Consider the following 12761-nt stretch of genomic DNA (forward strand, 5'->3'; position numbering starts at 1 on the left):
TACTGACTCTAACCATACGTCTTTGGAGTATCGTTGAAAGGAAACCAGAGTAATCGGAGGGAGCCCACACAAACACAGGGAGAAGATGCAGACAGACAGCTTACGGACAGCTGTGGGAATTAAATGCTGACCGGTGATCACTGGCACTGTAAAGCAACTGCATTAACCAATACTCAACCTTGTCGTCCATGGTCTTATATTCTATGCCCATGATAACAAACTCCCAACAAACCTTATTGACCATCTTACGTACCTGTGCTGCCACTTTTAAGGATAAACCCTCACAGGTCTCTTTTTTTCCCTCAGTACCTCGGACCTGCCCTTCACAGTATACATTGTAGATCTCCTGCAGTGCATCGCCTCACAATTATCAGGATGGACTGCTTTGTCGAGCACCTCCGCTCCATCTGCCAAAAGCGGAACTTCCCGTTGGCCAACCATTTTAATTCCTTTCGTCATTCCTGTTCCAACATGTTGGTCCATGGTGTCCTCTTCCCCCAAGATGAGGCCCCTCTCAGGTAGCCTCTAACCTGATGGCATGAATATCGATTTCTCTTTCTGATAATTCTGTTTTCTCTTCCCCCTCCCCTTTTCCCCTCCTACTTCCCTCTTCTTCCATTCCCACTCTGGCCCCTTACCTCTTCTCCTCACCTACCTATCACCTCTCCTTGGTGCCCCTCCATCTTCACTTTCTCCCATGGTCCGCTCTCCTCTCCTGTCAGATTCCTTATCCTCCAACCCTTTACCTTTCTGACCCACCTGGCTTCATCTATCACCTTCCAGCTTGTCCTCCTCCTCCGACCTTTTTATTCTGCCATCTTCCCCCCTTTATTTCCAGCCCTGATGAAGGGTTTTGGCCTGAAAGGTCAAATGTTTATTCTTTTCCATAGATGCTGCCTGACCTGCTGAGTTCCTCCAGCACTTTGGGGGTGTTGCTCTGGATTTCCAGTATCTGCAGAATTTCGTGTTTAAAATTCCTTTTGCCACTGCTCCACCTAGTTTACCAGATTATCAAAATTGTTCTGTAACCCAAGGCTATCCACCTCACTATTGACAATACCAATTTTTCTTACATCTGCAAACTTTATAATCATGCCTCTTACGTTCATATCCAGATCATTATTATACAAGACACACAATAATGATTGAAGCACCAATCCTTGTGGTACACCACTAATTTTAGGCTTCTAATCACTACTGTCAACTACCGTCACCACCCTTTCTCCCACCGCAAAGCCAGCTTCGGATCCAATGTGCCGAAGGTCTCACTGGAGTCCATGTAGACTACATCAACTGCACTGCCCTCATCGATAGTTTCATATAGCGGGGGAAGTCAGGGAACAGAGGACACAGCCTCCTCAGAACAGAGATGAGGAGGAAGTTCTTTAGCCAGAGGGGAGGGAATCTGCAGAATTAATTGCCACAGATGGCTATGGAGGCCAAGTCACTGAGTATTTTTAAAAGTGGAGGTTTATAGGCTCTTCATTAGTCAGAGTGTCAAAGATCAGGGAGACAGCAGGAGACTGGGGTTGACAGAGATAATAAATCAGCCATGATGGAATGACGGAGTAGTCTCAAAGGGCCGAATAGCCTAATTCTGCCCCAATGTCTTATATTTTCTTAAAAATTCAAAGGTTTATTTCATTGTCAAAGTATGTATGTACAATACAGCTCTGATATTCGTCTTCTCCAAATAGTCATGAAATAGAGAAAAAAGGACATTGACCCCCTCCCTGCATGAAAAGGAAAAAGGAAGAAAACTCGCAAACCCCAAACCACCCCCCCACTTCCTCCCTCGCACAAAAATTAACAGATCGCCCACATGGAAAACGGAGGCTGGAAAATTAAACCCTAAACCCCGAACCCCCTCCCTTGCAAAAAAAGTGACAATAAAATCAAACCCCTAATCCCGTCCCTGGCAAAAAAATGTGACATCAAACCCTTAACCCCTTCCCTCACGAAAAAATCAGCGACAAAACCCCTAAACCCCACAAAAACTGACAGATTGCCCACACAGGAAAAAAAACAAGGACATCAGACCCCAAGTCCCCAACCCCTCCCTCGCACAAGAACATATCGCCCACCCACAACCCCAACCCGCCAATTGGCAACAAGAAAGAAAACGCAGTAAACTGAAGGCTAGCAATATAAACTAGTTATTTTTGCAAAATTAAAGTCAAATTAATCAGACAGCATCTCCCCCTGATCGTTCCTTGCTTTTGCAAGTGTGGATTAATTCTATCCCTCAGAATATTTTCTAATGACTTCCAATGATACCAGATCACTTTGCAGTTAGTGTGCAACAGACCCAGACTGTGGGGGAAAAGAACCAGAGCTTAACGATTCTCCCAAATGCAGCATTCTTCATAGAATGTGCCTGAACTTTATTGTATTTATGTACTGCATCCCAGAGTGTGCATTCTCCCGAACCTTAATCTGCATTTTTACGAGAATCATGGTTAACTGCTGCCAGCATCTCTAAGGCAGCCTGCTCTATAGACTAGCACAAAATAGTATTTCTGCAGAATAGCTTTGAAATTGCTCAGCTTCAGGCATGGACATGTCCCTGTTTCTGCAGTAGGTGAAGCAACTTGTCAGTACACAGTCTAAGTCCCTCCAAATTCCTTAAAAAAAAACAGTAATCACTGTCATCTCTCAATCCACTCTTTACGGTTGACAGCTTGGCCAAGTCATAAACTCTCTGCTCAGAACACAGTTGTTGCATTCCCATGGACAATGAATACTTTGTTCTATTGATTCATGATAACGCTTCCGCACCGCAAGGTGCAGACCGCAGGGATGTAATAGCTTACATTTCTGTGCCCTGAGAAACAACCTAGTGGGTTAATTATTTCTAAATCAAAATCCGAATCAGGTCTAATATCACCAGTAGATGTCATGAAATTAGTTAACTTTGCAGCAGCAGTACAATGCAATACATGATAATAGAGAGAAAAAACTAGCAAATATCATGATTGCCTATGTGAAGACATGGCACATGATGACAATGGCGAGCTGGACAATTTTACAAGTTAACTCCTCTCATTCTAGCTACATTTACCTTTCCAGCTCCTTCTCCAAACCTCACTGAAATATTTCTCATAAACTTACTTAGTGGGTGGTGGGGTGGAGCTACGTCTCTGCCAAAGGAGGTGTAAGGCGTTCCTTCCCTCCGCTAGCCTGCAGGCCACCCTTGGGCAAGGTGTAGCACTTGCTTAGCCCCCAATCAGGGTCATGTGAACTATGGGAGCAGGTGGTGGATGGTTGTACGAGCAGCCGGTGCAGATCACAAGTCCTGGTTATGCGACCACTGACGCCAGGCAGACAATCTCTGAGGAGTATTGACAATGACTGGGGGTCACCTGTCTTGTAAAGACACTGCCCAGAAGGCGGCAACGGCAAACCACTTCCGTAGAAAAATTTGCCAAGAACAACTTTTGACCACAATCGCCCACATCATACAACATGCCACTTAACGAACAAACTGTTTCCCCTGAACTTTATGCATTCGAAGTAGAACAACCCGAATGCTGATACAGGACATTCCAGTAAATTCTCTCTGCACGCACTCCAAGCTTCTCATCTGTTCAACGTGCTTCTCTGTAGTTGGATGCAAGGTTGCCACTGGCCCACCGTCTTTCGAACAGAGAACAATGCAGCACAGTACAGGCCCTTCAGCTCAGGGTATTGTACCGATCTGTTAACCTACCCTAAGATCAATCCGACCTTCCCCTCCTACATAGCCTTCCATTTTCTTTCATCCACGCGCCTATCAAAGAATCCCTAAACATCCCTAAATGTATCTGCTTCTACCACTGCTCCTGGAAGCACATTCCACGCAGCCACCACTCTCTGTGTAATAAAAATCACCTCCGAGATCCCCTCCTCTACTTTCCTACATCCACCTTAAAATCATGCCCCCTCGGATTAGCCGTTTCCACCCTGGGGAAAAGTCCACTCTACCTATGCCTCTTATCACCCTGTACACGTCTATAAAGTCACCTCTCGTGCTCATCCTCTCCAAAGAGAAAAGCTGAAGCTCACTCAACCTGTCCGCCTTGTAAACCCCAACCCGTCCGCATCGTAAACCCCGACCCGTCCTCATCGTAAATCCCGACCCGTCCGCCCTGTAAACCCCGACCCGTCCGCCCTGTAAACCGCGACCCGTCCGCATCGTAAACCCCGACCCGTCCGCATCGTGAACCCCGACCCGTCCGCCCTGTAAACCCCGACCCGTCCGCCCTGTAAACCCCGACCCGTCCGCATCGTGAACCCCGACCCGTCCGCATCGTGAACCCCGACCCGTCCGCCCTGTGAACCCCGATCCGTCCGCATCGTTAACCCCGACCCGTCCGCATCGTGAACCCCGACCCGTCCGCCCTGTGAACCCCGACCCGTCCGCCCTGTAAACCCCGACCCGTCTGCATCGTGAACCCCGACCCGTCCGCATCGTAAACCCCGACCCGTCCGCCCTGTGAACCCCGACCCGTCCGCATCATAAACCCCGACCCGTCCGCCCTGTGAACCCCGACCCGTCCGCATCGTGAACCCCGACCCGTCCGCCCTGTGAACCCCGACCCGTCCGCCCTGTGAACCCCGACCCGTCTGCATCGTGAACCCCGACCCGTCCGCATCGTGAACCCCGACCCGTCCGCATCGTAAACCCCGACCCGTCCGCATCGTAAACCCCGACCCGTCCGCCCTGTGAACCCCGACCCGTCCGCATCATAAACCCCGACCCGTCCGCATCGTAAACCCCGACCCGTCCGCCCTGTGAACCCCGACCCGTCCGCCCTGTGAACCCCGACCCGTCCGCATCGTGAACCCCAACCCGTCCGCCCTGTAAACCCCGACCCGTCCGCATCGTAAACCCCGACCCGTCCGCCCTGTGAACCCCGACCCGTCCGCATCGTAAACCCCGACCCGTCCGCATCGTAAACCCCGACCCGTCCGCCCTGTGAACCCCGACCCGTCCGCCCTGTGAACCCCGACCCGTCCGCATCGTGAACCCCGACCCGTCCGCATCATAAACCCCGACCCGTCCACCCTGTGAACCCCGACCCGTCCGCCCTGTGAACCCCGACCCGTCCGCATCGTGAACCCCGACCCGTCTGCATCGTAAACCCCGACCCGTCCGCATCGTGAACCCCGACCCGTCCGCCCTGTGAACCCCGACCCGTCCGCCCTGTGAACCCCGACCCGTCCGCTCTGTGAACCCCGACCCGTCCGCCCTGTGAACCCCGACCCGTCTGCATCGTGAACCCCGACCCGTCCGCATCGTGAACCCCGACCCGTCTGCATCATAAACCCCGACCCGTCTGCATCGTAAACCTCTACTAAGTCAATTCTCATGCAGGTCCTCTCCAAAGAGAAAAGCTGAAGCTTGCTGAACCTGTCCTCGTATTTGAGCAGTGTGCAGGCAGTCAGAACTGGAGGAGTGTAGTTCTTGAGGTGGCCCGTTGCAAAGAGAGGAGAGAGATACTGTAAGAACTAGATAGAATACCCAGTTGAGAAATGTAAGTGTAAGGCTTTGCAGTTTGCTGCAAATGCATTTCTGTCCTGTGTAATGTTCGTTTCCACGGATGCTGCCCAACCTGCTGAGTTCCTCCAGCGTGTTGTGTTTGTTGCTTTGACCCCAGCATCTGCAGAGTATTTTGTGTTTACTGCACTTCCAAAGTTACTTCATTGACAAGAACTTTTGTTGACCCAAGGTTGTCACAGCCTATCATCATGTGCTGTGTCGCATGATGTGGGCTATCACAGTCTTTGACCTTGGTTGCTCTTGGCAACTCTTTCTACACAAGTGGTTTGCCATTGCCTTCTTCTGGGCAGTGTCTTTACAGGATGAGTGACCCCAGCCACTATCAATACTCTTCAGAGATTGTCTGCCTGGCGTCAGTGGTCACATAACCAGGACTTGTGATCTCCACCAGCTGCTCGTACGACCATCCACCACCTGCCCCCGTGGCTTCACGTGACCCTGCTGTGCAGATGCTACACCTTGCCCAAGGGTGACCTACAGACTTGTAGAGGGAAGGAGCACCTCACACCTCCTTTGGTAGAGACACATCTCCACCCAGCCTCCCAAACAGCCTTTAAGAAATGAAATTATTGTCTTTCTTCACTAAAGGAAGAAATGATCATCAGGGTCTCTCTTTCACCCTTTAGAGCTATTTATCGGGGTGCTGCATATGCAGGTCCCTCCCATCCGCCCAACAGCCTCTTCGACACACACCCCACCATCAGGCAGGAGCCACCATAGCATTAGGGAAAGGACTGTTAGGATGGGAAACTGCTTCTTACTCCAGACTGTAAGACTACTGAACTGAAGCACCAGCAGCATTATACTGTTTACTTTTTAAACTTGTATCGTATATGCACCTTATTATTTGTTAATTTATTTGTGGTAATACTGCTTTATGTGTTGTGTGTGCAAGTTATAGGTACTGTGTTGTGCACCTTGGTCTAGCGGGACGTTGTCTGGTTTGGCGCGGTACATGGTATGGTTAAATAACAATAAACTTGAACGTGGAGGTGTGTTATCAATAAGTCGTGCATCAACACTAATCATCATCATCATCATCAGGTGCTGTGCCAAGTTTGAGCTTTGACTGGCATGGCCCACACACACTAAACAGCCTCTGTTACGCCAGCCGTCGCCACTGAAAGCCTTACCTGCATGCAGTCCCCATTTGCAGAAGAGGTTGTGCTGGGGGAAGCCGCTTGCTCCGACGATCTGTCCAATGATGTGCAGCTCAGCCATCCTCCTGCCCAAAAACAACATTGGTCTTTTAAATACAACACCTAGCTCAGCCCGATGGAACACTGCCGAGTGATCAGACAAACCGTTTGTGGTGCTGTAACCCAAGTCACCCGAGAGACGCAGCTGGCTGATATCAAGTAGTCTTTTATTCCACAAAATGAGGCACAGCAGCCAACACATTGAGACCCTTCCGGAGGAAGAGGCCTGCTCGACCCAACATTATTTTAATAGGCATCCGTTAGTCTCGTGAGACCATGGATTTGCGCCTTGGAAGGTTTCCAGGGTGCAGGCCTGGGCAAGGTTGTATGGAAGACCGGCAGTTGCCCATGCTGCAAGTCTCCCCTCTCCACGCCACCGATGTTGTCCAAGGGAAGGGCATTAGGACCCATACAGCTTGGCACCAGTGTCGTCGCAGAGCAATGGGTGGTTAAGTGCCTTGCTCAAGGACACAACACGTTCCCTCGGCTGGGGCTCGAACTCACGACCTTCAAATCACTAGACGAACACCTTAACCACTTGGCCACGCACCAACACCAAGACCCAACATTACGTGACATTTTATATGCTACAGATCAAAGGACAATTCTATATTTACACTGTATCTACAATGCTTCCTTTGAATTACGTACAACTTTCACACCTCCTTCTTCGCACCCACACTCCAGACACCCAAAATGAATGTTAATCAGCACTGTCTGGTTCTTCAACCTATTGTCCAAAGCTGCATTTTAAACTTAATCTACAGTCAGTGTTCAGGTCTGAAAATTGGTAGCTGAAGTTAATATTTTGCCATACACCCCAAATTCAGAATATGCTCTAGCATGCGGACCCACTGGTCCCAAATCAGTTGGTTCAGAGTATTTCATCTTGGCAAATAACCCCAAAAGACTTTGACAAATACATTTTCCCCCAGAGAAAGCCACCGAACACTAATAGAACTCTTTAGAAGGTAGAAGTGAGAACTAACTTCAGTCTTTGATCATTTAGATTAAGGGCATGAACGTTACAAAAACTCTCCTCTACTCACCAGCCAAAACTACAGTGGATTCCAGTTAATTGACCCATTGGTGAATCGGGGCAGCCGTTTATTTGGGACAATTCTTAAAGAACAAAAACTAAACAGGAAAAGAACCAGGATTTCCTTTATTTGGGACAGTATGCCACTTAATTGGGGCAGGAAACTATCACTGAACATTTTCTAACTAGCATTAGCAGTGTGTATGTTGTGTGGCCATTTGACGAGCACACCGTTTTTAAATAGTGTGACTTGCGTGTTTGTTTTCAAAAGACAGTGATTTTTGTCGCTGGTAGCTTGCAAGTTATAAACAGTACGACAATTTAGAACTGTGTTGCTCTTTGCGGTTTCAAGCATTCAGGCTTGGAGATGCCAGAAATGACCAGGAGTGAAAATGAAATGATTTTACTACTTCAACAAGTTAGGAACTACGAAGAATTTGAAGGTTTTGGCAATCATCTTGAATTTTACAATGAAAATGAAGATTTGGGGCCGGCTGGTGGCGCAATGACATCAGCGCAGGACTCCGGAACGAAGGTTCCCGGGTTCGAATCCAGTCGGAGCTGCTCCTGAGTATGCTTTCCATCTGTGCCGGGTTGAGTGTCAAGATCGCAACTCGACCTCGTAAAATAAAGGAAAAAATACTGGGGAATGTCTGTGTGAGGAGTGGCACACCACACAGTCTCTCTCTCGCTCCGCATCTTGTAAAGGCATGAAAAAGACATCGCCCCACCAACATCGCACACACGGACGCACGCACGAATGCAGACACACACGCACGCCAAAAAAAAAAGAAAATGAAGATTTGAGGGATCCAATCATTGGTAGCATTATATGAAGGCAGTTCATTATCTACACAAGCTATTATGCTGATTTTGTTCATTGCATACACTGGATGAATTCCTCCATCATAACTATTAGAAACTAATACAGTTTTATAGTACTGTGGTACTGTTGGTAGAGTTTTAATTTGTTCTGTAAGGAGGGCCTCTGTGGGTCAGAGTTGACCATGATGTTGCATCCTAGCTATCTAGATACGCAAGCCTGGGCAGTACGATTTGGAGAGCAAGCTGTTGCCCATGTAGCAAGCTCCCCCTCTCCACGCATCTGATGAACCCAAAGGAACTGCACAGATTGATACAGTTTGGTACTTGCAGCATCGCAGGAGTTGTCAGTCCACATTAAACTCAACGTAGGACTGCCTTAGGGACTCCAGCTCCGGATTTTTCCCTCGGGGTTTACTCCAGAGGCCTTCCCCATGAGTGGGTACAGCCGCAAGCAGCGGAGGTTTGAGATCAGAGTTTCCCATCTCCTAGACGAGCTGCCGGCCACAGCTGACGAGCCCCATCTGCCTGAAGCAGCTGGCTTTAAGGCGTCGGAAATCCACCTTTGCCCCTTTCTCCTGTCAGTAGAAATAGTCCTGCTGGGCTTAGTAGCTGAGCCACACGTGAAGGCCAGGAGCTGGACTCGATTGTCAGAGGCTATTTGAGGAGCATTTAAAAGGCAGTGGGAGATTGTCCTCATTACCACTCTCAGCTACAATAACGTTAAGAATCCAATTTGTTCTGTATTTCATTTAAATTCAGTAATTGGTATTACTGAATTTAAAATACCTTTCTGACTACATCCATGAAACTTCAGCTGATTGGGGCAGCTGCTTAATTGGTCCAAAATGTACCGGCCCTGATGTGTCCCAATTAAACAGAAACCACTGTAATTTCGAAGGAGATGCAAGGCAGGTATTTTCGCACCGAGAGCAGTAGGTGCCTGGAATACGCTCGCTGGGGTGACAGTCGAAACGTTTAGATGGGCACGTGAATGTGAGGAAAATGGAAGGATTTGTGTAGGCACAAGAGATTAGTTTAGTTGGCCATTTGATGACTTGAGTTAATCGGCTCGGCATGACATTGTGGGCCAAGGACCTGTTCCTGAGCTGTACTGTTCTACGTTCCAATGGGATTGGTCTCTTGGAACTGCGCTGCATGCCATTCCACGCTGGTCCTGCACACTCTACATTTCCTTTCTCTCGTCTGCCATTCAGACAAGGCAAGGCAGTCCTTCTGCTACCGGGCAGTGGAGGGAGGGGAGTTCCCAGTGTTCGTCTCCACCTCTGGTAAACTCCCCCCTCCCCTTTACATCGGGGACTTGAGATGGAGGGTGTTGGAATGTTCTATAGAGCACAGCTGGGTAACGGGTTTTTTAATCTGGTTCACGGTCTCCCGGGCTGTGTTCGCACGTTTACATGGACGGTAAGAAATTGCAGTCAGGTTTCACTATTTCAAAAGGATACTCCTTGCGTTCTAGTTGTATTCTAGGAGCAAGATACACCAGTTAGTGGAGTGGTGTTGCAGCAACAACCTGGCACTCAATGTCAGTAAGACCAAAGAGCTGATTGTGGACTTCAGGAAGGGTAAGATGAGGGAACACATACCAATCCTCATAGAGGGATCAGAAGTGGAGAGAGTGAGCAGTTTCCAGTTCCTGGGTGTCAAGATCTCTGAAGGTCTAACCTGGCCCCAACATATCGATGCAGCTATAAAGAAGGCAAGACAGTTGCGATGCTTCATTAGGAGTTTGAGGAGATTTGGTTTGCAACCTAAAACACTTGAAAACTTCTACAAACAAACTGTGGGGAGCACTCTGAGTGGCTGCATCACCATCTGGTATGGCGGTGGCTACTGCACAAGATGGAAGTGCATTACAGAAACTTGAAAAATTGGTCAGCTGCATCTTGGGTACCAGCCTCCGTTGTATCCAAGACATCTTCAAGGAGCGGTGCCTTAGGAAGGCAGCGTCCATCACTAAGGACCCCCATCACCCAGGGCATACCCTCTGCTCACTGTTACTGTCAGGAAGGAGGTACAGGAGCCTGAAGGCACACACTCAGTGATTCAGGAACAGCTTCTTCCCCTCTGCCATCCGATTCCTAAATGTACATTGAACCCATGAACACTACCTCAATACTTTTTTTAATTTCTGGGTTTTTTTTGCACCATTTGTAACTTAATTATATTATTTTATATTTCAAAGTAAATTTATTATCAAATTACAGATATGTAATCATCTACAACCCTGAAATCGATTTTCCTGTGGGAATTCTCAATAAATCCATTAACCACACTAGACTCAATGCAAGACCTCACCAAGAGGGCGGATGACCAGTGTGCAAAAGACAGCAAACTCTGCAAGTTTAAAAAGGGAAAAAATAATAAATTAATAAGCAACAAATATTGAGAACATCAGAGAAAGAGTCCATAGGTGGTAGTAGTTCAGTGATATGATTTTCCCTCTATATTTATCATGTATTGCACTGTACTGCTGCTGTAAAGACAACAAATTTCACGACATATGCCAGTGATATTAAACCTGATTCTGATTGCTGCCTCACTCTCCTCACCCTTGTGTATTCCAGGTAGGGAGAAGGAGAGGGGGTGGCAGGTCAGTTGGGGACCATCCTGTTAGTCGATTTGATGTGACCGATCACAAGACCTGGCACCAGGGCTTCAAGGGGTTGGCCTCAGCCAACTGTTAGTCCCCCTGTAAGGTTACGCCCGTGCTTCAGTGCCCAGTGGCTCTCTGCAGGCTTTCAGGGTCAAGCGGGCACTTCAAAGACTGAACTGCATCCTGGATAGGAAAGATTTAAATCTACAATCTTTGTGAATAACAACATTTAAAACAAAACCCTGAAGGGTCTCAGATCAGATTCTACCTACCGTTGGACGCAAATTAGTTAAAATATGTGTACAATGAACGATGAACTACAGAATTAACTTTTAGGCACAAGTAAAGTCTGCAGATGTGAGCAATCCAAAGCAACACACACAAAATGCCAGAGGAACTCAGCAGGTCAGGCAGTATCTATGGAAAAAGAGAAAACAGCCCACATTTCAGGCTGGAAAGGAAGGGGGAAGTCGCCAGAATAAAAAGGTGGGGGAAGTTTGTAAATGAGTAAGTGATGTATTAACGTTCAAGTCATGAAAGTAACAGTACTTGTTATAAAAATGTTGACTTGAAAGTTCTGCATTTACATATTTTTGGAATTTTAAAAAATCGTATCACTCAACTCCTACTACCACCTATGGACTCTTTCTCTGATGTTCTCGATATTTGTTGCTTATTAATTTATTATTTTTTCCCTTTTTAAACTTGCAGAGTTTGCTGTCTTTTGCTGTCTTTTGCACACTGGTCATCCGCCCTCTTGGTGAGGTCTTGCATTGAGTCTAGTGTGGTTAATGGATTTATTGAGAACTCATGCAGGAAAATCGATTTCAGGGTTGTATATGATTACATATCAGTAATTTGATAATAAATTTACTTTGAAATATACAATAATATAAAAATATAATTCAAACAATGGCCCGGGGGCGGGACCACGAACTGCCAGGTCCCACCTCACGGACTAATTGACAGGCTGAAGAACCAATCAGAGCAGGCGACCCTCACCTGATCGACCAATCAGCACCGGAGGGCGAGGCCTGACCGCAGGTTCCAACGTTGCGCGCGTCGGTCTCTTCGCCCCGTTCCCGGTCGGGTTACGGTTCCACACCGGCAGGAGATGAGGGCAGTCTGCTGGTTTACCTACCACCGCTCTTCTCCTTACTCGTACTCTCCACTTCTTAACCCGCTGCTTCTTCCACGCCGTCAGAAACCAGGACAACCCAACAACCTCCTCAGCTATTGGCTATTAGTGCTAATGGATTTTAACCAATAAGAGTTGCTGGTCAATGGTGGTGCCAACCCGGCGCCTGTTGTGAGCCACCTAGAGGCTGGGAGGAGGAATGTGTCCCGACCCCAACCCGGGACGTCCCAGCGTGGGAAAAGCTTGGAAAGTTTGCACAAAACACGCTTGCTTCTGATATATTGTTTCCATGCGTTTATATGATCAGGCTAATCAATCCCCCCTCTTGATTGCATATCCCACTGCCTCCGGAAAGCAGTCAACACAATCTACCTCAATTCACCCACAAAATGATGGTGGAACGC

At 47.9% G+C, this 12761-nt stretch overlaps 1 protein-coding gene across 2 annotated transcripts in view; it reads right to left on the reverse strand.

The window, feature by feature from the left end:
- b9d2 (B9 domain containing 2) overlaps positions 1–12442 on the reverse strand; it is a 29553-nt gene extending 17111 nt beyond the window's left edge. For both annotated transcript variants that reach the window (XM_072269906.1, XM_072269904.1), the window contains exons 1-2: positions 12222–12442; positions 6676–6767 (exon numbers count right to left, since the gene is read on the reverse strand). In XM_072269906.1, the coding sequence (XP_072126007.1) occupies positions 6676–6763 (88 nt within the window). In that variant the 5' untranslated portion in view covers positions 6764–6767; positions 12222–12442. The remainder of the gene's footprint in view (positions 1–6675; positions 6768–12221) is intronic.
- Positions 12443–12761: the final 319 nt, after the last annotated feature.

The sequence above is a fragment of the Mobula birostris genome, chromosome 10, assembly GCF_030028105.1.
Source record: "Mobula birostris isolate sMobBir1 chromosome 10, sMobBir1.hap1, whole genome shotgun sequence".
Taxonomy (NCBI): domain Eukaryota; kingdom Metazoa; phylum Chordata; class Chondrichthyes; order Myliobatiformes; family Myliobatidae; genus Mobula; species Mobula birostris.